A 26,140-nucleotide genomic window follows, 5' to 3' on the forward strand; every position below is an offset into this window, starting at 1 on the left:
ATAAGACAGTGTCTTATTTTCGGGGAAACACGGTAGTAGAAGTCGCCTCCAGTACTGCACTTTAAGCACTGTGACATCACAGGTGAGAAGGAAGACGTCTGACTTTCATTGGTACAGATTCAAATACTGTATAAAATATAGTAACCTCTTACTCTTAAGATTAACTATACTACACAGGCTATTTCTATCATCATTAAAAAAAATAAAGTTTCATTTCTTTCATTTTGAAGGGAAACATCCAAAGCTGGTTTTCAAGTAACAAAGAAACAAAGCTAGACAATGTGTTCTCTTTAACCAAAGTAGTCAGTTTTGTCATGTGTGGCAACTGCATGAATGTCACCATCCATAACTCCATTGTGGGAATCTGCCACAAAGTATTCCACCTTTGTGAATACAAAAGTCTCACTGCTGTTGTAACACATAAAAACAAATTCCCACTTTTATTTCAAGCTGTTTCTTGATCAAACCTAAAAGAAAAAAATACGTGTTTAAATGTACATTTATTCTAAGAAGTCTCTCAATTTAAGTACATATCTGATCCCAATATTTCTTAGGTTTTTTTATATGTCCACCAAATATGATAAAAAGTACCTTCAGACTGATTGCATTTTCAACATAGATTTATGTTTAAGTTGCCTTTCAAGTAATAATTTAATGTATATGTTTCAATATATTACTTCATATATTCTCCAATTCTTAGATAAGGTTAGATTAGATTATTACATTTATACCCCAACTTTATTATTTTTATAAAGGTCTCAAGGCAAACATGCCTAATTCTCTCTCCTCCTCCTATTTTCCCCACAACAACAACAACCATGTGAGATGGGTTGGGCTGAGAGAAAGTGACTGGCCCAAAGTCAGCCATCAGGCTTTCATGTCTAAGGCAGGACTAGAACTATCCAAATTTTGGAACAATTTCTTTTCTTTTTTTTACCAGTTTATTCAAATAGTCCTTAATATGTTCATCTTTCATGTTCCTTTTCAAGAGAAAAGTAATTTCATTTGGAAAAAACAACCTCAGAATTATATGCAGTGCCTCAGTTTTTCTCAATAGGTAGTGCTTCCAGAAACCTCTGCAGTAGGTTTGTGGCTGAGATTGCACATTTGAAGCCATGTCCCTGCCTTTTTTATATGTATTAGACACATATCAAAAAGGGCAAGGTGTTCATTTCACATTTCATGGCTTCACTTTTTTGACATACACATCCATTCCATATGCGCACAAGCAGACACACACACACAAATGTACTCACACACACACACATTTACATGATTAGTGTCCCTGAGTGCTGCATGATTGGGACCAAGAGCAATAGGATCAACTATTTATGTTGTTGGCTCAGGGGAAAAAGAGGTTTCTGCCAACTCTTTCAAGGCTGGCAAACTCAGAAAACAGAACTACTTGGATTTCTGGAATTCAATTTATTGCTAATAGGGTAAAGTAACAACCTCTTGAAAGCTTGCCAAAGCAATTAATGGATCAATTTACACTTCTTGTGATTAAGATGGAATTACTTCGAGTCTCCTTCTCACCTTTCTCTGAACTAAGGAATCTTTTCTTTAACAGTTTAACTTCTTCCCATGATGGACTAGTTTCCACCTCCATGTCCCCTGTTTCTGTTAGACCTCCTGTCACATGATCTCCCTGTCAGACTCACTACCTAACCAAACACATTATGTTTTTAGTTTTCTCCATCTGTTCACATGACTCCAGGTAATTTATTTATTTAATTTTTATGCCGCCCTTCTCCTTAGACTCAGGGCAGCTTACAACATGTTAGCAATAGTACTTTTTAACAGAGCCAGCATATTGCCCCCACAATCCGGGTCTTCATTTTACCCACCTGGGAAGGATGGAAGGCTGAGTCAAACTTGAGCTGGTGATGAGATTTGAACCGTTGACCTACAGATCTACAGTCAGCTTCAGTTGCCTGCAGTACAACACTCTACCTGCTGCGCCATCCCGGCTCTGGTATTGACAAATGGATACAAATGTCCAGTACCTGAAGGAAGGATTTTTTAAAAAATGGGATTTAATTTGGGAGTCAGGATAAAAAAACCTGATTAAGTAGGAATTTGTACGATGGTTTAAAAACTGTTGGACATTTCCAGATGAGGTGTCTCTCCTTCACACCGAACAACACCAAAAATGTAATTCAGATCAACAGATATGGAAGGGACCTTACAGGTCATCTAGTCCAACCCTCTGCCCAAGTAGGAGATCCTTACATCTGCCTCTACCTAGAATCGAACTCACAATTTCCTAATTATGAGACAAGAGCTCCACCTCTAAGCTGCGTGTATAATAATAGTCATGTAGGTAAGCAGATCCACTATCCTTACAATATCAAAACTATGCACATCTGGAAAATTAAGAATAAAATCCATGTCACAGTCTAATGAGAGACGTGAGCACTGGAGCAAACCAACTAGCTTAGTAGAGACAGTCTTGGTCCAAGAACAGACATGACATTCTCCCTGTGGCCCTGAGCAGATTTTGAGTCCCAGATGAAGCATATTAAAAGCTCCTCCTTGTCCTACAATCTTATTGTCACATTTATTCCTAGAGAGAGAAAATGCAAACGGACATTTTGAAGAAATTATCCTTAGCCAATCTGTACGATGGCCTGGAAGTCATCCACCCAACTCCTAACATATGAGACTTATTGTAGTAGTAAGTGAGACAGATTCTACTGATGCCTGCCGCCCACCCCTAATGTCTCAGGAATGTCCCTTCCAGGGGGAACAGGCATCAAGATTATGGTAGGAAAGGGAGAGCAGGAAACTTATAAAGGCTTGCATAGCAATGCGTCCTGCAGGCACTTTATTTTGTTAGTAATATAAAAATAAGCATAACAGGAATTATTGTGATGCATGGGTGGATTAGCCCATTTAAGAAATCTATTGTTGAAATACTGCTTTTACTGCTATAATGTGTATCCAAATTTGCTATACTGTAATTAGTAGAAGAGAGTCTTTCATTCAAATCAATTTGTAAATTCCTCTCAAGTCTAATGTAATGAAAATGCATGCTTTCTGAAAGTGATTCAGCAGACCTCCCAAAATGAGAGGCAGATATAGTCAAATCAATATCAGGATTATGTGTCTGAATGTCATCTTTCTCAAGACAACATTCCTCAAGACAATACTTGCATAAAAGAAACAGTCAAATTCATGGAAGATCTTCATTACCACATACCTTCCTAGCCTTGGCATCATGGTTGTGGAAATTTTGGAAATCCTGGATAAAGAATGCTCCCCTCTTGTCCAGTCAGGTTTCAGGGATACAAATCAGGTCAGCTCACTGATCCAAGAAGCAAAAGGTGAAGACAAACCTAACATTTATCAAAAGTAACTTGAAGCTAAAGGCTACAGTGATGCAGTGACCATGGTGAAGGGAAGAGGCTATTGTTTTGCTAGAAGAGTAGATGGGCAGGAGGTTGCCAATCACTTATATCAGTGATGGCGAACTTTTTTTTCCTCAAGTGCCGAAAGAGCGTGCACGCACCCTGTCGCATATGCACGAGTGCCCACACCCATAATTCAATGCTTGGGGAGGGTGGAAACAGCTTCCGGCCTTCTGTAGGCTGGAAATGTCCTGTTTCCCAACTTCTGGTGGGCCCAGTAGGCTCGTGTTTCACCCTCCCCAGGCTCCAAAGGCTTCCCTGGACCCGGGATAGGGTAAGAACGCCCTCCCCATCCCACTTGGAGGCTCTCTGGAAGCCAAAAATGCCCTCCCACAGCCTCTGTGTGAGCCAAAAATCAGCTGGCCAGCACACACATGAACATTGGAACTGAACTAGGGCAACAGCTCACGTGCTAGCAGATATGGTTCTGTGCCACAGGTTCGCCATCACTGACTTATATCTTAGAAAAGGAAGCCAATAACTTCTGTTGTACTTAATATCATCCTTTTTTGCTAGACCCCTATAAATTGATTTGGCCATACATGTACTCCCAGGCTTTCAAAATATAGAACAAGAGTGGGTTCTTCCTAGTTTGGACCAGTTCTGTAGAACCAGTAACTACCCACTGGTGATTTCAGAGTGACATCACGGAACAGGATTGGTCGGTGCCGATCCATGAGTACCGCCATCTTTTAAAATCCTGTGTCCTTTTGAAACACAGCAGAGTCAAACTGCACAAGTCTTTTTTTTTTCCTTTTACAAACTTGTTCTTGAACATCCAAATGACCCATTCTATTTTGGAGTTCTCAAGACCCAGCACTTCAGATGAAGGCTGGGGAATGTTGAGAATTGATCCTGTGCATTTTGAAGTTACATCTAGTAGAACATTTTTGTTATGAATGTTTAATACTCACTATGTTTTTAACTCTATCTGCTAATTTAGATCAGCCATCAGACTCTTTAAGGATTGAGGAGTATCATAGCAAGTAAGGAGTAAATAATCATGCATGCCAAATCACATGACCATGAAGCTACTCCTACCTGGTCATTGCTGTCAAGCCACCCTCACCAGGTCACATGACCATCAAGCCACACCCACAAAATTAAGCCACTCCCCCACGGAGTGGTAGTAAAAAAAAATTGAATCCACCCCTGGTATAGAGATACCATCAAATTTACCCCATGTCCCATCTTCCCACCCATTTTACACAAATGTTCCATGGCATGGCCAGACTGTCAGACCTTCCCAAACGTGACAGAAATTTAGACAGAAATTTCTCATAAGAGAAATTTAGACCATCATAAGCCAATCTAAAGCCAATCTAAAATCCCTTCGGCTCAACGCACACATTGGAGAAGAAAGGGAGGGGGGAAGGGGACCTTGAACCAATGAAAGTTGTTTTAAATAGGCTCTGCCTAAACAATTTGAGGCAGTGCTGATCTTTGAATTTCTGCCGAATTGTTTTGCAACTACTGTATGTATTGTAAATAGAGTTTGACTGAGAAGCACAATTGTTTGTTTTAAAGATCTATTTAAAGAAAAATCATAGAAATAAATAAAATAAAATGTTTTTGTGGAATTGATTTTTTTTTTAAAAAAATAAAGTTGCATTTTTATACTAAAATGAAATTTTAATAGTATGATACAATAAAAAGTTGTTGACAGTGGGTATCGTAAAGAGTTTTTGGTAAGGAACAAAATGTTGTATAATTGTAAAAAGGAATATCTCATAGATCTTCAGAGGAAATGAAATTGTAATAAAATTCTTGTTTAGATTATTGAAAATGATTATTTTTGTTCTAAGAGGCTGAATGCTTATCATGTTCACTTTTAAGTCTATAAGAAATCAATGAATTTAAACATTACACTCTTCTTAGAAGAGTGGATAAAATGTGGCACAGTACTCAGCAACTGGAGGAAGATTTTTCTTCTATTGTCGTTCTGCTAAAGTATTCCTCTGGAGAATTTTCACTCAAGTGACTGATTATGTATACATTTGTATGTTTTCTGTGGAAGGTGTACGAGGCAGTCCCCTGTTACAGTGAGTGCAATCAGTATTCCTGGCGAGTAGAACCATGGTCTCAATGTGAAATCAGCAGTGCACAAAATTCCCTCCACTGTGGAGAAGGAATACAAATGAGGCAAATCAGGTGAGTGGAAAATAAAAGCAGTTGACTATTGGTTCATGAATTGATTGATTGATTTGATTTGATATCTATAGCTGCCCAGCTCAATCAAATGACTACGGGCAGCTTACAATTCTAAAATTATAAAAACAAATTTAAAGCAATAAAAAACCTCCACAAAATAAATTTAAAAACAAGTAAGCTCAGAAAATATAACAGCTGTCCCTAAAACGTTTGAGAATATTATTTTCCATTAACATCTTTATAAAACTGTCTTAATTTTATCACTTGAACTCCTCTTCAACTACTTATACTAGGCTTTAAAAAAAATTAAGTAACCAATATTGTACTATGCCATGCAACACTATCTTATTCAAAACACTTTCGAATACAAGGGTGTCTAGAGTAGTCTGTTTCATGTTTCATATTTGCATGAAAATAAAGTTAATATTTAGGATGAAAATTCTGTCACATGGGCTGTAACCATATCTTTGGTTTTATGAGCAGTGTTTTATTTAATTGCAGTATTTCTGCACAATTCCTACATATTCTTTCAGCTCTCCTCAACAGCTCTAGCATGGCATAAATATTCAAATATAATCAACTGATTAAATAATTACTAGTTATCCACCGCAATGAATATGTGACATACAGTATGTAACAAACATAAAAATAATTCTGAAAAGTTTTTTTAAAAAAAACCTTAATTGAAAGCCTAGGTAAGAGGTAAGATCAGGAAATGGGGGGGGGGGGGGAATCCCAGAAGAAAGCAGTGACAAACCATTTTAATTGTGCTGTCTACATACCATAATTTTCAGAGTCGTGTCAAAGAATTCACCAGGTGTTGCACTCAATTTAGAAGCTTGGTTTTATTTACTGTATTACTTATTTTTTTTCATTGTGGAATGCCTTGCAGATGATGTTCTTATCATCCTACAGATGTATAAATACCACTGAAGGTGGAGATGGTGAACCTGTACCTCTTGTGCTTTGTAATCAGTCCAAAGTTCCTTTGGAAAAACAGAAATGTATCCTCTATTGTCCTAATGAATGTGTGGTGTCTGAATGGAGTCACTGGAGTCAATGCCCAGAGGTACTTTAGTTCTGCCATAGTTCAAATACTTGCTATTTTAAGATATTGACAGGATCACCCATGACATGATTACACCCATAATGCCATAAAAAGAAAGGACTAAGAAATTATGTTTTCCTGGAACCCAATAAGTAAGCTCTTTCTCTGGTGAAGCAATGTCTGACTTTTGTTCTTCAATAAATATGCATTTATTAGATTACCATGTATAGGTCCAGTACTTCTATTTGCTTTACATGGGTCTACCCTTGAAGACCATCACAGGTCTTCCTAGTAATTTAACTACATTGGCTCAGAATGAGGGAAGCAGGTAATTATGAGTGCATGTCAATCTGCACATGTTAAATCTCTTCTCCATGAGCTGGATCAGTTGCCAGTAGGGCTCCAGATTCAATTCAAGGTGGTTTCAGTTACCTTTATAAAGCTGCTCATGGAATGGGATCAGGTTACCTGAGGAAGCACCTTTTCCTCATTCTGTCTATCTATTCCATTGGCTCCAGCAGAAGAGGCATGCTATGGGTCCCATCTTCTGAAGCAGTGGTTCTCAATCTTTCTAATGCTGCGACCCCTTAATACAATTCCTCATGTTGTGGTGACCCCCAACCATAAGTCTAGCACCATAAGTCTAGCGCCATAAGTCTAGTGACCCCCTAGAAAACTTTAAGCTGATTAGCAGGAAGGTCAGAGGGCCATCCCCACTGTAAATGTCTGATTTGTTGGATTGTAAAAATATGTTCCAAAGCTCCAGAATAGAAGCTTTAGTTCCTAGCAACATGGGAAATTTGCCTTTCCCCCTGGTTTTAGGTGACCCCTGTGAAACAGTCATTCGACCCCCAAAGAGGTCCCGACCCCCAGGTTGAGAACCACTGTTCTAAAGGATGCCATTCTAGAGGACCCAGGAAGTCAACCTTTTCTGTCATAGCACCTGCTGTTTGGCACATCATCCCTCTGAGCACATGTTTGTATCATGAGCATGGAGTTCAGAACATGTGGCAAAATCAATGCGGTAGTTCTGTTGCAAAGAGTCTGTGGTTTAATCCCGGCTCCCAATTTCATATATAGCATTGTGATAGTTTTTTAATTTGATCTCGGCTACCAAATTCATATATAACATTGTGTTGATTTTTATGTTGCTTTTCCAATGTTGTTAGCTGGAATCATGATGGGATGGTGACCATATACATTTCCATCCACCTTATTTGATCGCTATAGTGATCTTCTATTCTCAGTGTCTATGTAAAGTAAATGTAGAGTAAATGAATAAGCTGAGAACCAAGCCCTTTCTGAAGATTCAGTGGCAGAAATGTTTAAATAAAATGCCTTTTCTTGTAACATGTCTAAAACCCCAATTGCATGAAAATATTTGAGGCATTTCATGAGCCTGGTAGTTCCCAAGGTGTCAGACTCCAAGATGCAGGCAATGAGATGATAAAGAATTTTTTCTATTATGAATGCCCATGTGCTGTTTTTTTCCTGTAAAAAGAAAATACCCTCACTGCATGCTGCTAATAATTGACAGCCAAAATGTAGATCCCTATGAATGCCTCCTGAAATTCATAATTTATCTTAAGATTTAATGTGAAGAGTTTGCATTCATATTTCAAAAAGAATCATTCTGAGGAAACAGTCCTTCATATATGCTATTATGCCTTCATTGTCATATTGTCAGGATTCTTTTGACATTATAATAAGCAAATCATTTTGAATAGCTATGTTGTTTTCATACTAAGACTGTAAACCAATACAGATTCAATAAGCCTGGCTTCTAAAAGTATTTAAATGCATTACCATATGCAAAATGCTGCAAATTATTTTTCATGGTTGCTATCAGCATAACAATACATTCAGTTCTTTCTTTTTTAAAAAAATCTGTCCTATGGATTCTTATTTGCCATTATTCAGTTATATTCTTTCACAGGCAAAACAATAAGACTATAGAACGATACTCATAGTTTAATTGCTGCCATACTAAATCTATACTCAAATCATCCTACTAAAGATATTATTGAGTTACAATGGTAACTGAGACAGCCAGGGTTGCTATTGTTGTGGTCTGCCAGTGGCCTGCAGAGCTGGCAGCAGAGTTAGACAGTGAGGAGGCTGGGGAGGAACCTGGGCCAGGCCTGGAGTCTGAGAAAAGCTTGAGGTCAGAGGCAGGGATCCAGCCAGGGCCATTGAGGAGGTCTGTCCCACCTCCCACCTCCAGGACCTCCAGAGGCTGATATGAGCGAGGCAGAGCAAGAGGGGGAGTCTGTTTTCAATGTGCTTGCATATAGAGCTGCTAAAAGGTGAGAACAGTTATAGAGGAGCAGGACTACTCGGGAGTAAGGTTTGGAGATAGCTGTCTCCTCCCAGAGGCTATATTAGTGGAGAACATGTAAGGGTTCACTGCAGGAGGCAACTCAGTTCATATCTAACTCTCATCATTGCAACTCGGACTCTGTTTTTGTTTCTGTTTGGACTTGACAAGTTTGCCTGCAAATTCGTTCTGGGCAGTTTGCCAAAGAAGTGCAAGGTTCATGTGTGTTATTTGCCTTAGAAACATAGAAGACTGACGGCAGAAAAAGACCTCATGATCCATCTAGTCTGCCCTTATACTATTTTCTGTATTTTATCTTAGGATGGATCTATGTTTATCCCAGGCATGTTTAAATTCAGTTACTATGGATTTATCAACCACGTCTGCTGGAAGTTTGTTCCAAGGATCTACTACTCTTTCAGTAAAATATTTTCTCATGTTGCTTTTGATCTTTCCCCCAACTAACTTCAGATTGTGTCCCCTTGTTCTTGTGTTCACTTTCCTATTAAAAACACTTCCCTCCTGGACCTTATTTAACCCTTTAACATATTTAAATGTTTCGATCATGTCCCCCCTTTTCCTTCTGTCCTCCAGACTATACAGATTGAGTTCATTAAGTCTTTCCTGATACGTTTTATGCTTAATACCTTCCACCATTCTTGTAGCCTGTCTTTGGACCCGTTCAATTTTGTCAATATCTTTTTGTAGGTGAGGTCTCCAGAACTGAACACAGTATTCCAAATGTGGTCTCACCAGCACTCTATATAGCGGGATCATAATCTCCCTCTTCCTGCTTGTTATACCTCTAGCTATGCAGCCAAGCATCCCCCTTGCTTTCCCTGAAAGACTGTAGTGAGACTTGTTTTTGTTTGTTTGGACCTATTACTGCTGTTAATGAAAATAATTATCGGGCATTATAAATAAAAAAGTTTGTGGCATGCCGTTTGTGCTGTCTTATCAGGAAGCCAGCCATCACTTAGTGATGAAGTTCTAAAGCAAAATGTCATATGATCACATTGCTTAGTAAAGGCAATAGTAATTCCAATGGTAACCCCAAGACATGTGTATTTTTAAAGAAGTGTCAGGAGTCCCAAATAAGGAATGCAGGGATACACATAGGGTGATGGTTGCTGTGGGGATGTAGAGGGGAGGCTGAGAGAGGCCTTAGGAGGCCCAATGCAGTTGTGTGCAAGCACATGAACACAATTTGCATAGATGGTGCTGTGTAGCCTGAGCACAGAAAGACTGAGGGATGGATGGTGTGGCTGGAGAAAGACACAAAAAGACTGGGAGATGGCACAGTGAATTGTGAGTTCAGGAAAGTCAAAGGATGGATGGTGAAGTAGGGCATAAGTGCAGAAATGCTATCCTCAGGTAAGGTTGAAAGTTGAAAGCATGGTTCTCTAGTGGTTCACCTCCTTCTCGCCCAGCTCCAATTGGTGTTGGTAGGGAAAAGAGGCCTAAGCCTATCTTCGGCTTCTCTTATCTGGGATGCATCAGGGCTTGGGTCTCTCTTCTCTTCTATTTAACATCTGGATGAAGCTGGTGGGTGAAATCACCTGCCAGCATGAGATTCATTATCACTAGTATATATATCTCACCCCCCAAACCAAACACCATGGAGGTTTTGAGGGTCTAGTTCAGGGATCTCAAACTCACATCATTACAGTGGCGTCACGTGATGTATCATGACTTTTCTCCCTTTGCTAAACCGGGCATGGCCAGTGTGTGATGCATCCGACCGACGGACCATGAGTTTGACATCCCTGATCTAGATAGTGAGGAACCATCTGCAACTTAATCCTACCATGATAGACTGACCTTGGGTTTTGGGGTCCCTTGTAACTAGAGGGTTGGCATTGCCATTTTCAACTCATGATGGGGTAGGGCTTTCCTAGACAGAATTGGTATGCAATTTAAGGAACTTTCTGGACTTTCATTTCCTTCCTGAAGAAAAGATTTCAGCCTTGGTTTATGGAGATTCTTTGGACTACCCATTTAATAGATTGATAGAGTTACCTCACACCAAGTCCCTTCAGTTATTTGTGTTCATCAGGTAGGACCTAAGAAGTGAGCCTTCTTGTAGATGTACCAACTCTATAGAACAGTGATGGTGAACCTTTTTTTGCTTGGGTGTCAAAAGGGAGTGCAAGTTCATAATGCAATGCCCTCCCCACATGAATGGGCACACAACCACCACCCCTGCGCTGCCTCCTCACTGAAACCTCCAGCCTTCCATTTTGCTTGTTGGGCCATTTTTCGCTCTCTCCAGGCTTCAGGAGGCTTTTCTGAAGCCTGTGGGGGGTGAAAAATGGCCTAACAGACCTACTGGAAGTTTATTTCCGAATTTTCCGGTAGGCCCGTTGGATCCATTTTTTGCCATTTTCTGTCTCCAGAGGCTTGCCTGAAGCCTGGGGAGAGTGGAAAAGGCCTCTCCCTGCACTCTAGAAGGCTGAAAATCAGTTTGCCACTGGATGCATGCATGCTGGAGTTGACATAGGGCAATGCCTCGCGTGCCCTCGGATATGGCTCCATGTGCCAACTGTGGCACACATTCTGTAGCTTCACCATTACAGCTATAGAACATTCTCACCTGAGAGAGATGGAGAGTTCTATCTTCCTTACATTACAACCAGGTTTTCCTCTCAGGGAAGAGGGCATAATGTCAAGTTCACGCTGATGATGGTATGTTCAAGTTTTAATATTTATTTTTTATTATGTGTGTGTTTGTTGGCTGTCTATGGTTGTTTAAGGCAGTGTTTCCCAACCTTGGCAACTTGAAGATATTTGGACTTCAACTCCCAGAATTTCCCAGCCAGCGAATGCTGGCTGGGGAATTCTGAGAGTTGAAGTCCAGATATCTTCAAGTTGCCAAGGTTGAGAAACACTGGTTTAAGGTAATATAGATGGCCATATACTCCCCCCCCCCCAAATAACTAGATACACTGCCGGTGCATGGCTTGATTGTTTTCTTGCACATGTTTCATTAGCCAAATTATGTAACATCATCAGTGCTTCTCAAGAAACTAAACTAGTTTGTGTAATAAAGCAGCAAGAAAACAACTATTCCCAGAGAGAACCAAGGACCCCCAAGAGGCAAAAATGTGTACAATTCAAATCAAACCCATTATACCATGCTAACAGGTTCATATTACTTTTCTCTCTAGCGGCAACAATTCTATTTTTTATTTTATTCTCATTTTTAGTTGTTGCGTTTTTGTAGTTTTCTATTTTGTCGTGCTATATCTTACTACCCAATGGCCATTGGAGCCAATAGTAAACTGTAGTAAACAGTAGCTACATTATGGATAGAAGGTTTAAAAAGGTGGATGAGAGCATAAGGGGTGTGTGTGTGTGTGTGTGTGTGTGTGAGAGAGAGAGAGAGAGAGAGAGAGAAAGAGAGAGAGAGAGAGAATTTGTTTCTAAAGGCCTGTTTCCTTCATTCTTGAAAACGAGAAATATTTTTTCTTAGTTATCTGGGCATACAAAATCTATATGATAGGATATCTTTATTAGGCTAACACAAGTTTACTAAACAGTTTGCTAGCTTTCAAAATTCAAAAAAAAAATACTTTTTCAGAAAGTTGATTTATTTATTTTTTAGAAACTTCAAGGATGGTGGGAAAAGCAATAAATATATCAAGGGTTCAATCCATACCTCTCTCAGTTTCAGTATTAAGAGAATCTGTAGATGTGAAAATGAGTTTTTATCAGCTTTGCTAGTGGTGTGAAGTTGCACTAGATATTCTCCAAAGGCTTGTTATGAATAAGAAGCAAGAAAGTATTTGTTAGGGATCCATTTTTGGAACTATAATATCCAGTTAAAAATGTTTTATCCATATGTTAAACATGAGGTTTCTTTTGTAAGTTTAAAACAGAGAAGAAAGGTAATTCCAGTTAATGGTTGAGGCTTATATCTGATTTGTGTGCACAGAAAAAATATCTTTTTTTGTGACATTCACTATGTCTACATACTGTATTTATGTGTATGTATAAATAGAGGGTTATGGTGTTACAGTATTGGAGACACGGTGGCTCAATGGCTAAGACGCTGAGCTTGTCAACCAGAAAGATTGGAGGTTCGGATCCCTAGCGTCACGTAATGGAATGAGCTCCTGTTACTTGTCCCAGCCAACATAGCAGTTCGAAAGCATGTAAAAATGCAAGTAGAAAAACAGGGACCCTCAGTGATTGGAATCCCAGCAACCGATTAGGTCCCACACAGTCAGCCTTCTCCGGGTTCCGTCGACAAAACAATGTCGTTTGGCGGAACCTAGAGGAAGAGCCTTCTCTGTGATGGCCCCGGTCCTCTGGAACCAGAGCCCCCCAGAGATTAGGACCACCCCCACCCTCCTTGCCTTCCATAAACTACTGAAAACCCACCTATGTCGCCAGGCATGGGGAAATTGTTTCCCCCTCGGCTGACTCGCTTTATGTATGGTATGTTGAGTTATGTGATGGTTCTTAATAAGGGTTTCTTAATTGTTCTGTTTTTAACATTGTATTTGTAGACTGTATTGTATTGTTTTCTGGGAGACGCTCCGAGTCCTCCGAGAGGGGCGGCATACAAATCTAATAAATAATAATAATAAATAATAATAACAACAGTATTCTGTGTGCCTTTGACATTTAGTCATGTTGGCCACATGATCATGGAGACATCTTCAGATAGCGCTGTCTCTTCAGCTTTGAAACGGAGATGAGCACTGTCTCTAGAGCCAGAAATGACTAGCACATATGTGTGAGGGGAACCTTTATCTTTACCTATAAACAGATAACATACAGGTAATCCTTGTCCTAGGCAAGTGATAGCGAACCTTTTTTGGTTCACATGCCAAAAGGATGTGTGTGGATTTGTTAGCATGCGTGCATGTGCCCACATCCTTTCTGTCCTCCCCCCATGCATCCGCACACACACCCTCTGCTCCCCCCCCCCCCGTGCATATGCACAGGCCTTTCTGAAGCCTGGTGAAAAAAATGCCCAAACGGGCCAAACTCAGGAAAATGCACTTCTGGTTTGCCATTGTGCTGTATTTTGCATTCCGGAGGGTTCAGGGAAGCTTCCTAAAGCTTTGGAATGCAGAAAACAGCACAACACGCAAATTGGAAGTTTGGAAAACACACCCTCCAGAGTGCAAAGAACAGCACAACAGCAAACTGGAAGTGCGTTTTTCCGAACTTCCGGTTTGTCCATTGGGGAATTTTTATTTTTTATTTTTGCCTCTGGGGCTTCTGGATTAGTGGAGTTCTAGGATTAGTGGATTCAAAGTTCCAACAGTGTGGCTCCCCACACACTCTCATGATGACATTTTGGCCACTTGGCAACCACACCTCATTTACAGCTGTTTGCATTCCACAATAACATTTTTGCCAAAAATACCCAAAAACCAGAAATTCTGGTTTTCAGCAACATTCTGCAGAAGAAGAAAAAAGATACAACTCTGATGGGCAGTCTGTAATACCAACCCAAGGACTACCCAAATACTGTTAACAGATAGGATTAGTGTTAATTATATGATTTATAAACCAGTTACAGTATATATTCCTTTTCTTCTTATTATCTAAGGTTCGTTTTGGGAATTTTTGGGAGTCTTCGGAGAAGGGCGGCATACAAATCTAATAAATTGAATTGAATTGAATTGAATTCTTGCATCAAGACTATGTCTTGCCTGTTTCAATAAACATGGGGAAATTAAACTGAAGCACATTTCTCTTCAGAGACTTCATCTGAATTCCACTTACAATAGTAGGTTCGCACATCATTACTTGATTTTCTCCTTCTGCACAGACAGCAGAGAAAATATCACCTCCTGTTAAATATTCAGCATTGAAGAACTGTGGCAGTACCTGTGATGTCTTGACTCTCTGTTCATCTGACTTGGAAATGTAATTAATTGACTTCACTTGAATTCATCAAAGCATTCTTAAACTGAGTTAATATGCAAGTTGAGCCACAACTCCCAGAAATAATTATCTCAGATTTATTGTATCTGCTGTCAGCTTTTTTTTGTCTTGCTTACAAGAATTGATAACTCTCAATATTTCATCTGAGTGACCTCCTTGTTTGCATCAAATGTTAACATTTAGAATAGCTAATTCAGGAGGGTTTGAAAACCATTTATTTAATTATGTAAATGTGTAAGGCAAGACATGGGATGAAAGAAAATAATAATAATAATGTTCCTTATTGTGGATCAGCAACACTTCCATGACTTATCTGAGCATTAAATATGTTCTAATAAATAAAATCAGTATTACTAAAGTATTAATGGATAACTTCAAAAGTAGAAATAAACATATGATTAATTTCACTAGTTTTTGACAGCAACACCTGGATATTTTAGGTCATAATTCTGAATTGGCTATAGAGGAGAATTCAAATCATTTCCTTGGTAACAATATTAAAATTAATAGCTTCATCAATGTTCTTATACCTGAAGGTAAGAAACTATAAGCTCCCTTTTTGTAGTCCTCAGAACCCTTCCAAAATTTAGTACTTTGGTTGCTGAAAATCAGTAGCTTGTAATCTCATGATTGTGAGTTGGGAACATATAGAGACACTGATAAAATGCCTTGGAAGGACTTTAGGCAGTTTAAAAAACAAGAAAAGTCCCCCAAACTCTCCTTGCAAAATATAAGAAAATAAAAATTTAAAAAACCCTCAGCTGCTGCCAAATATCTATATCAGTTATGATGGTATCATTGGTTATATAACCAAGGCTATTTTGTACTATTATCCACTCTTCCCATCTTAAAAAAAAGGGTGAAAGATAAATACTAACTAGTCAGGTGGACACAAATGTTCTAAACATACCCTAATTTTAAGTAATCTTTGTCTTACAACCACAATTGAACTCAAAGTTTATTTGGCTAAATGAGACAAGTTAATTTTGCCCCATTTTACAACCTTTCTTGATGCAGTTGTTAAATGAATCACCTCAGCTATTAAGTTAATAACATGTTTCTTAAGTGAATCTAGCTTCCCCATTGACTTTGCTTGTCAGAAGGTCGTAAAAGGTGATCACATGACTGTCATAAATACATGCCTGTTTGCCAGGCATCCAGATTTTGATCATATGAACACAGGGATCCTACAATGGTCATCAGTGTGAAAAAGAGTCCTGAGTCTCTTTTTTCAGTGCTGTTGTAACTTTGAATGGTCATTGAATGAATTATAAGTCGAGGACTATGTGTAATATGGGCATCATAACTGAATAATAGCACTTCAAGAGCCAGGCAGGAGATTTCAGCAGAAAGCATTTCTTCTCCTTTCCTTACCTCAGTGTTTCTCAATTACTTTCTGTTACACTCCCCCCCACCCAGGAAGAAGTCAACATTTTGCACGCCCCCAACTGTCCATGGAAATGATTGTTTGCAATATTCAGCATGTTTTTGCTGAAAAAACTCAAATGGCTTATCATCATGATTAGAGTGTAATGTATTTAAGTGACACCTTAATTTATTTGGCTTCATGCTGTCTGCTGCCAACATTTTTAGACACAGTAAACATACCGGTCTTTCCTCATCTCCCACCATAGTCACAGTGAAGCCAAGTGCTACATATTTCCTCGTCTTATCTTTCAGGAGACTTACGTTTGTCTCATTATCTCCGTCCCTCTCCTCCTTTCTTTTCATCCCTGTTAAATATTTTTCCATGGTGTCTCTTAAGGGTTTGTTATATGCACCTCATATCTCCTTCTCTGTGCTGTGTGCTATTGTTCAGTGCAAAAACCCCTACTCCCTGCGGCAAAAGAAGCACTTTTCCCGGGGTTACGTGCCCCCCACCACCACCATCACTCCGCACCACCCCCCAGGGGCCCACCCCACTATTTGAGTAACACTGCAGCTATAGTTGATTGTCACAGTGGCAGCCAGGAGCACTAAAATACTTGTTATTTTGACTTTTTCCTCTTTTCCTGATCAGGAGGGAAAGTAGCCTAACCATAGTAAGAATCTAGAGTTGAGACCAATATTTGTTTCAATTTCAATGTAAAGGCTCAAATGTTCTACTAAAATTGAAGTTGTTTACATGTATCGCAGGGATACTTCCACCAGTTCTTTGAAGATACTTGCGGGAAAACCTTTATGGCATCAGGCAATTAGTGCACAATTAGCTACCCATTTCAAAACCACAGAAACAAGAGAGGTTTACAAGCCATCGAAGCCCTTCTTCAACCCATAAAAAACCCTTAATATGTCAATAGATAAGTGGATTCCAAATGTTTGATTGTTTAATGGTTAGTAAATAAAGTGCTCATTTTCTCAATATCTAGTGCATGCACAGGGCTAGAAACAACAATTGGTGAAATGCTTTCTCTCTCTCAAGCTGTGCTTACTCTCCTCCCAACCCCTACCTTTAAAAACAAGTCAATGTTTTCTTTTTTAATCCACTCTTTCGAATTGGATTAATCCTCATTTTAATAATCACCTTTAACCGGAGTGCCTCTAAGTGGAAAAAAAATAGAGTATATGCTGCAATAATGAAGCAAATTAATGTGGGATACCATTATTAAGATCTATAAGATTGGAGTAATGAAATAAAAGTGGTTTCTGTTTATTTCAGTAAAACATGTTTCTATGCGAGTTTTCATTCAGTTTTACTGAAATAAACAGGAGCCACTCAAAGAATAATCCCACTCATTCCATTGGAGGACTGTCTTGTAATGAATTGTTCATTATGATTGGCAAAGCAAGTGGTAAATTCCAAAGCACCAGACAAATATACCCCTTGTTATGATTGACAAAGCATTAGAATGTATTGTCCCTGAGATAGCAATAGAAGACTGACGGCAGAAAAAAACCTCATGGTCCATCTAGTCTGCCCTTATACTATTTCCTGTATTTTATCTTACAATGGATATATGTTTATCCCAGGCATGTTTAAATTCAGTTACTGTGGATTTACCAACCACGTCTGCTATAGCAATAGAAATAAGCACTTCAACTTATATACCACTTCACAGTGCTTTACAGACAGGGGTGGGCTACTGCCCGGATGGGGGGAACGCAGTGGGGTAGTGAAAATGGAGCTCCACCCCAGAGCACTCAATTTGCACTGAAAGATGTTGAAAGAAAATGCAGGACGTCTTGCATAAGCAACGCCCACAGTGTGGTAGTAAAAATTTTGGTAGCCCTTCACTGTTTACAGCCCTCTCAAAGTAGTTTACAGACAGTAAGCATATTGCCCCCAATAATCTGGGTCCTTTACCGACCTTGGAAGGAGTCAACCTTGAGCCTGTTGAGATTTGAGCTGCCAAATTGTAGGCAGCTGGTAGTCAGCAAAAGTAGGCTGTTATATTGCACTTTAACCACTGCGCCACTGCAGCTCATTTATGTTACATTTATGTTTATATTGAGAGTGTTGTACAAGTACAGGTAGTCCTCAACTTACAATCAGTTGTTTTACAGTTGTTGAAAGTTATAACGGCTCCAGAATTAGTGCTTTATGCTCCCTAAAAGCACCCAGGGCCATTGTAAATGGTTACTCTACCATTCTAGTATGGTCATCTGGGACAGTTTTACAATTGGTTACGGTGTCCTATGGTCACATGACTGCAATTTGCTATGTTTTTGGCAGTTTCCAGAATTTTTTGCCAGTTTCTAATTTTAAAAAATGCTCATTTGAATGAATGTGTTCACTTTACGACTGAGGTGTTTCATTAATGTGTGTCATGTTTTCTTAAGAAACGCTGTGAAAAAGGCCAGAAAATTACCTCCAGTCACATGGGTGCCTCAATTTACAATAATAACATATGATCAAGATTTCCAGTCCTAATTAAGGACTTCCTGCAAACTTTCTTAAATTGCCTTGTTTTTAGGCAAAGTAGATTCTTTTCCAGTGATTAAAAGATCAGTGGAATGAAAGGGGGCTCCAGAAATCATTGCCCTTAAGACATTTTTAATGGAGTTTATGTTATAAGGAGCTTATTAAATTGATAAGAAAACTTTCACATCTGTAAACAGATTGCTATCAATAGTTTATTACGCTCTTATAGTAAAGCTAGTCTAATGCCTTCCCTAAAGTGGTGTTTGCTGCAATGATGGACTCCACTTACACATTTCATTTAGAATAGCTTGTTAAACCTCACCTTCCTGCTACCACATGCAAGTATTACAATAAATTACAAGGTCAACAAGCATGTCACATTCTGTGTAATCGTGAGTTATAAAGGTCATATGAAGAATTAGTTACAGAAATCATACAACATCGGAAAGTAGATAAACATTGCTGAACAGGACAGTATATTAAGAAATATTCTGAAATAGAGCTGCTTGGTCACAATACAGCAAGTACAATCTTGCTTTTCATTTCTCCTGTTTAGAATTCTTTTAATACATTATAGTAGCATTAGTATATCTGCTAAAGTGCTTCAAATTCATTATATAGTTTTTTATACAATGGATACCAAGCAGTTGAACAAGCAATTTTAACCATCTGGTGGCTTTCTAACCAAATAGTCTCTTCCAAACACACACACACACACACTTTCTGTATTATTATTATTTTTTAACTCATCAAGGACTACTACCTAAGTTGTAGCAAATTCCACATAGGGTAAGAGAAACTCAAATGGTCAGTCATTAAATTCTACATCACAAAAATAATCACACATGGAGAACAAGGGATTATCATTTCTGGGGGAAGAGAAACAACTAAACTGTTGCCATTTATTATTTCTAATTTAGAGCAATATTGAAAAGAAATTACACAGAGCGTTTGGGATTCTGCTGTCTGTCCATCAGCAGGATAAATTAACTGCCAGGGAAAAGTTGCCAAAAAAGAGATTGAATTCTAAAATGATCTGGATCTGGTTTGGGAACTAAAATGTTACCCCCAAAGACCATTCGACTCTAAAGCCCCTCCCTCCCTGTTCTAGTCACATGACCCAAACTGGAGCATAGTTATCTTGCTTTGGGCTTCCCAATGCACGCTTATTGTACACACAAACATTCAAAACAGACAAAAAACAAAGGGGGGTGGGGAGAAAAAAACACATACAAAAGTAGAGATGGCACATATTTTTTGACCTGATCAGATCCATACAGACACACATAGGCAAGGAGAGAGAGGGTGGGAGGGGGAGAATGAATGAGAGAATGGAAACGTTCCATGATATTTCATTCCACAAATGAAAACACAGTCAAAGGTATTAGCAAGAATTCCAAAAGCCACCCTACTTTATTTCAGCATTTCATTTGTTAATAATAATTGCTCATAATAAGCAATGCATTTTGAGTTCTGTTTGCTAAACCTGTTGCCCAAGTCAGCTTAGTACCGGGAAAAATACATGCATTAATGGGAATAAGGAGATCGCTGACCATTTCAATAGCTACTTCTGTTCAGTTTTCTCAAAAGACACCTTACAAAATAATACTATAGAGGGATATAGCATTGCCTCCAACTGTACGGATTCAGCTCCAGTGATCTTAGAAGCTGATGTCTTAGAAGAACTTGAACGATTAAAGATAAATAAGGCAATGGGTCCAGATGGCATCCACCCCAGAGTTCTTAAAGAACTCAGATCTGTCATTGCTACCCCCCTGACTGATTTGTTTAACCAATCCTTGTTAACAGGAGATGTTCCTGAGGATTGGAGAATGGCAAGTGTTGTGCCTATCCACAAGAAGGGCAGTAGAGAAGAAGCTGGTAACTACAGGCCAGTTAGCTTGACATCAGTTGTCGTTAAAATGATGGAGACTCTACTGAAAAAGAGGATAAATCAGCACCTAAAAAACAATAAATTATTGGACCCAAATCAGCATGGCTTTACTGAAGGCAAATCATGTCAGACTAATCTCATTGATTTCTTTGACTATGTCACAAAGGTGTTGGATGAAGGTGGTGCCGTGGATATTGCCTACCTGGACTTCAGCAAAGCCTTTGATACGGTTCCACATAAAGAGCTGATAGATAAATTAGTGAAGATTGGACTTAATCCCTGGATAGTTCAATGGATTTGCAGCTGGCTGAAGCATAGACACCAGAGGGTTGTTGTGAATGGCGAGTATTCTGAGCAGAGTCAGGTTACAAGCGGTGTGCCACAAGGGTCTGTTCTGGGTCCTATTCTTTTTAATATGTTTGTGAGTGACATAGGGGAAGGTCTGGTAGGGAAGGTTTGCCTATTTGCCGATGACTCTAAAGTGTGCAATAGGGTTGATATTCCTGGAGGCGTTGGCAATATGGTAAATGATTTAGCTTTACTAGATAAATGGTCAAAGCAATGGAAACTGCAGTTTAATGTTTCCAAATGTAAAATAATGCACTTGGGGAAAAGGAATCCTCAATCTGACTACTGTATTGGCAGTTCTGTGTTAGCAAATACTTCAAAAGAAAAGGATTTAGGCGTAGTGATTTCTGACAGTCTCAAAATGGGTGAACAGTGCAGTCAGGCAGTAGGGAAAGCAAGTAGGATGCTTGGCTGCATAGCTAGAGGTATAACAAGCAGGAAGAGGGAGATTATGATCCCGCTATATAGAATGCTGGTGAGACCACATTTGGAATACTGTGTTCAGTTCTGGAGACCTCACCTACAAAAAGATATTGACAAAATTGAACGGGTCCAAAGACGGGCTACAAGAATGGTGGAAGGTCTTAAGTATAAAACGTATCAGGAAAGACTTAATGAACTCAATCTGTATAGTCTGGAGGACAGAAGGAAAAGGGGGGACATGATCGAAACATTTAAATATATTAAAGGGTTAAATAAGGTCCAGGAGGGAAGTGTTTTTAATAGGAAAGTGAACACAAGAACAAGGGGACACAATCTGAGGTTAGTTGGGGGAAAGATCAAAAGCAACATGAGAAAATATTATTTTACTGAAAGAGTAGTAGATCCTTGGAACAAACTTCCAGCAGACGTGGTAGATAAATCCACAGTAACTGAATTTAAACATGCCTGGGATAAACATATATCCATCCTAAGATAAAATACAGAAAATAGTATAAGGGCAGACTAGATGGACCATGGGGTCTTTTTCTGCCGTCAGACTTCTATGTTTCTATGTTTCTATGTTTCTATGTTTCATTGATAAATATAGAAATTGCACACATTCTAATATTCCTCTTTGGTGAAAATGATGCAATGATTCTCTCCCTCTCCTCCCCAAAAGCACAGTTGAAAACATGAAAGCTGCCTAGTGGGATCTAATTACGGTAGATGATACCCTGGATTCTCCAGCTCAAATGTCCAAATTCTTAAATATTAGCAAAGAGGAGGGAGGAGAATACTTCAGATTGGATTAATGCCATTTCCCACTACTATGTTTCTTAATTAAAGCACTTCCCATAAGAATTACAGTACTATTTAGTATCTTTGGGGAAATTAACAAAATCAGTCAAATAATTTCATTGTCACATTTAGCTAGGCCTTTGCATTTTCGGGGTATCTGCAATTGCAATTTACACAGTGATCAGAGTTATAATTAAGTGATGAGCAAGTCCAGTTCAGAACCCTATTACAGTGTGGTAGTGCAGGTCATTTCAGATACGTTGAAATTAACAAAGTCCAGACCCAACTAATGTAGGTCTCACCTGTTCACTTGCTTCTTTTTATCTTACCCACAAATATGTTTCCCATATTAAAAGCTAGAAACCTCATCATTCTCAAGAATATGTATTCACACCAAGAAATACTGTTAAATAATGTTCAATGTTTTGAGCTGAGAAGTGTTGGAAAGCCCATTTCCTCTGTCTTGTTGCAAAAATAATGAATTTGTTCTAAATTTATTCAGTAGTGTGTATCTATGTAGTACTAAAACTTGTGTTGTCATGATCTTTAACTGGGTAAAACAGTGTGTCATAGGGCAACACTTTTTGAAACAAGATATTTCAAATGGGCCAACTTACAGAATATGCCCAAAACTCTATCTTTCTCTCTCGTTACACCATGCCGGCAACAGCGGCATCGGGCAGTAGCCAGGGGTGGCGGCAGAGCGGTTGACTGTGAGCGGGAGCCCTGACGGCGGCAGCTGGATGTGCTGCTAGATGTGCTGCTTGTCCTTTGGGGCCAGGCGGGAGGGCAATGGCAGCGGGAACAGGAGGCTGCCAGCTGCAGTGGCCCCGGGCAGTTGCCAGGGGATGGCGGCGGTGAGAGGGAGCTCCAAGGTGGAGGCACCGACGGTGGCGGTTGAACGTGCTGCTGGACGCCATACATGCTGGCGCTGCGGGGCTGGCACCTCCGGCCCAGCCAGCAAGTCAGTGCCAGCCCCGCAGCGCCAGCATGTACAGCGTCCAGCAGCACGTCCACCACTGTCGGTGCCTCCACCAAAGCTCCCAAGGGATTGAAAATTGGGAAAGTTGTGACTGTTTCAGTGCTACTGCCTATGCTGCTCATGTGATCCCATGATCTTCATTTTCATTCTTCTGTGACAGTTTCTCAATCTCTTACTCCAATGGTGGGTTGCTACCGTGCAGTCCAGAGGAACCCACTGAACGACACAGTGGTAGGAACCTACTGATGATGCAATTTTCGGCAATTTTTTTCCAGTGTCTCCATTTTGGAAGAAGCCTTCCCACCCGCCCTTGTCTTAATGTTGATCTTTATTCTTCGTCCAAAACACAGCTGAGAAGCTCCTCCTCAGGAGATGCCAGGAAAAAAAAATCACCGAAAATTGCATCATCATGAGTTCCTACCGGTGTGACACTCTGGACCACACCTGTAGAAACCCACCATTGCCTCACTCTCTACCCTACCCATCAGTAAGCACTTAGCTACCTAAGGGAAGGAAAAGGAAGGGAGATTTCTTATGCTTCTTGTCAAATTCCCACAAGGAAACTCAGTAGAGAAGCCAGCAAAAAGTTGCTTCTGCTCCCACTGTTTTATGGTCATTCTGCTTTCTCTGTTTAGATAAGGAAATGGAGCATAGGTTGGCAAATACCGATAAGTTTTAAAACTTAAGTTGTTTTGCTGCTAGGAATGTTTCCATTCTCTAATTATCCTCAAACAGTAAGTTTGGGAAAGAGAACAGATGGGGTATAGCTGGATACCTTAAAGGTTTTTTTGGAATCTGAACAAGACGTTGCTACATTCTGGACCATTTTTACTCAGGTATTCTGGGATTCAGTGTTATCCGTATGTACAGCAACTTAGTTCATAAATTTAAATCTATATTTAGTTCAGTATAGATTGCAAGAATACAACATAGAAGTAGTGAAAACATCCTTTGGCCTTCACACACTAAATAAAGTTTTATGAGATGGGAAACGTTCTGTGTTTGGCTGAATACACATAATAACCTTGGGAATTTTGCACAAGCAAGCTTTTCTACCTCCCTGAAACCATGGAAGCATGAAGCATGGCTAGACTTCCCTTTTCTTGATTTCAGCCCAATAGTATAATAAATCAATGTAGAAGAAGTGTTTAAAAAATGAGCCAACCAAGGATATTGTAAATATGGTTAAGAATGGATCTGTTTAGGATTGCAAGTGTTCTCTTTAACTTACTGAAGAAGAATATTAGCAACAATAGATAACATTTTTGGATTAGCTGGCACGTTTGCTTTTGGAGCCATGTCATAGGCATTCTTGCCCAAAGTTTATCTAAGGAGATTAGTGTAATTCCAAAATGCTTTCCACGGTTGATGTGACCAGCTGTTAAAAAATCCAGTTTCATAAATAATGATAAAGAAGCCCTTTCTACCAGAAGTGATTTCTAAAACCCTTTACTACCCTGTTTCCCCGAAAATAAGACAGCATCTTATATTAATTTTTGCTCCCAAAGATGTGCTACGTCTTATTTTCAGGGGATGTCTTATTTTTTTTCAATGAAGAAAAAATGCAGTTTAGAGGGAACAGTGTCACCAATGCGTGTTTTATACCGTATGCATCTTTCTGATCCGTTCCAAGAATTGACATGTCAATTCTTGATCCGAAAGATGCAGCAGACCCCCTACCGTATTTAAAACTATGGTATACGGTAGGGTGCGATCCTGCTGCAGCAAAAACACATCCAAACATGCAGCCGCATGTTGGATGCGTCTTGGATGTGTTTTAAATCTGGTTGATGCAGTGTTTTGGGATGCAATTTATGGACATCAGTGTTATATATGTTCTGTTCGGGAATGCTGTGAAATGAAACATCTTCTATGTGTTACTTTTGGGGGGTGCCTTATATTAGGAAATTCTACGTCTTACGTACTATGTCTTACTTTCGGGGGAGACTTATTTTCGGGAAAACAGGGTACCAGTTCGCCTGCATGCTTTTGCAGAGGTTTCCTGGGCAGGTGGGCAGAGCCTCTCGTCACCGGCACTACTGGTTCTAAGAACCATTCTAAACTGGGAACAACCCACCGCTGCTTTGTACCCTCAACCCTCTCTCTTGAGGATCCTTTTATAATCTCAGTTCACTTTTGACTTTTTCTAGGCTAATAGACACTAATAGACACCATAGAAAATACATTATTTTCTATGGATCTATAGAATTAGAGACATTATTTGGCTGTGCAGTATACCAGTTTCCTTTTTTTAGAATTGGAGGAATTATTTTTTAAAAAAATCTATGTTGCCTTGAATTGCTATCAGTCTTGAAAGTACAAGCATATTTTCTGGATTAAATAGAGTGAGCAAACTGAAAAAAAAATCCATTTGGGATTGTCATCCAGTCAAATCTCTTACTTGGTGCAGGAATCCAGATTAAGCATTCCCAACAATAACATCTACTTTTCCTTCAAAATCCAGTACAAAGGAAAGCCCATCATTTCTTGGAGCAATTGTTTTGGCATTAAGCAGTTGAATGTTAAATGGGAAAATCTGTATTTTTTCTAAATCAAATGCATTATTTTTGGCTGAGCTCTGGAATAATAGAAAAGATCTCACCCCTTTCCTAGATAAAAGTTCTTCTTTGTGCTTTTTATGACACCTGTGCATTTCAGTAGTATCAAGTCACAGTAGGAGGGAAATGTAAGCAATCAGAAGCAATTTGCCCTTTGTGATTATTTATCAAGTCACATAGTTTTATGAAGTTAGGTCTAGAAGTCCTTTTACAACTTCCAAGTGAGTGCTCTTTAGGGACAAACTCTACTCATTTCTGTTCTGTTTCCTGAAAACATTTCAGGGAAGAGTTAGTTATATGAACAATCTGTCCAGTTAATCTTTTTATGCTTTTTCCACCCGTAATTCCTACATGTCATATAAACCCAGATAAAGGTATTAGAAAGGTATAGATAACAAAATATTTTCTGTGCAGCGGGTAAAAAAGAATTGCTACTGCTGATCAT

General features: G+C 39.3%; 1 protein-coding gene across 1 annotated transcript in view; it reads left to right on the plus strand.

Annotated features, from left to right (window-relative positions):
* Positions 1–26,140, plus strand: part of THSD7B (thrombospondin type 1 domain containing 7B) — a 567,237-nt gene that overhangs the window by 484,265 nt on the left and 56,832 nt on the right. The window contains exons 15-16 of the mRNA XM_070731424.1: positions 5,428–5,561; positions 6,477–6,630. Coding sequence (XP_070587525.1) covers positions 5,428–5,561; positions 6,477–6,630 — 288 coding nt within the window. The remainder of the gene's footprint in view (positions 1–5,427; positions 5,562–6,476; positions 6,631–26,140) is intronic.

This window comes from Erythrolamprus reginae, chromosome 1 (assembly GCF_031021105.1).
Source record: "Erythrolamprus reginae isolate rEryReg1 chromosome 1, rEryReg1.hap1, whole genome shotgun sequence".
Classification (NCBI taxonomy): domain Eukaryota; kingdom Metazoa; phylum Chordata; class Lepidosauria; order Squamata; family Dipsadidae; genus Erythrolamprus; species Erythrolamprus reginae.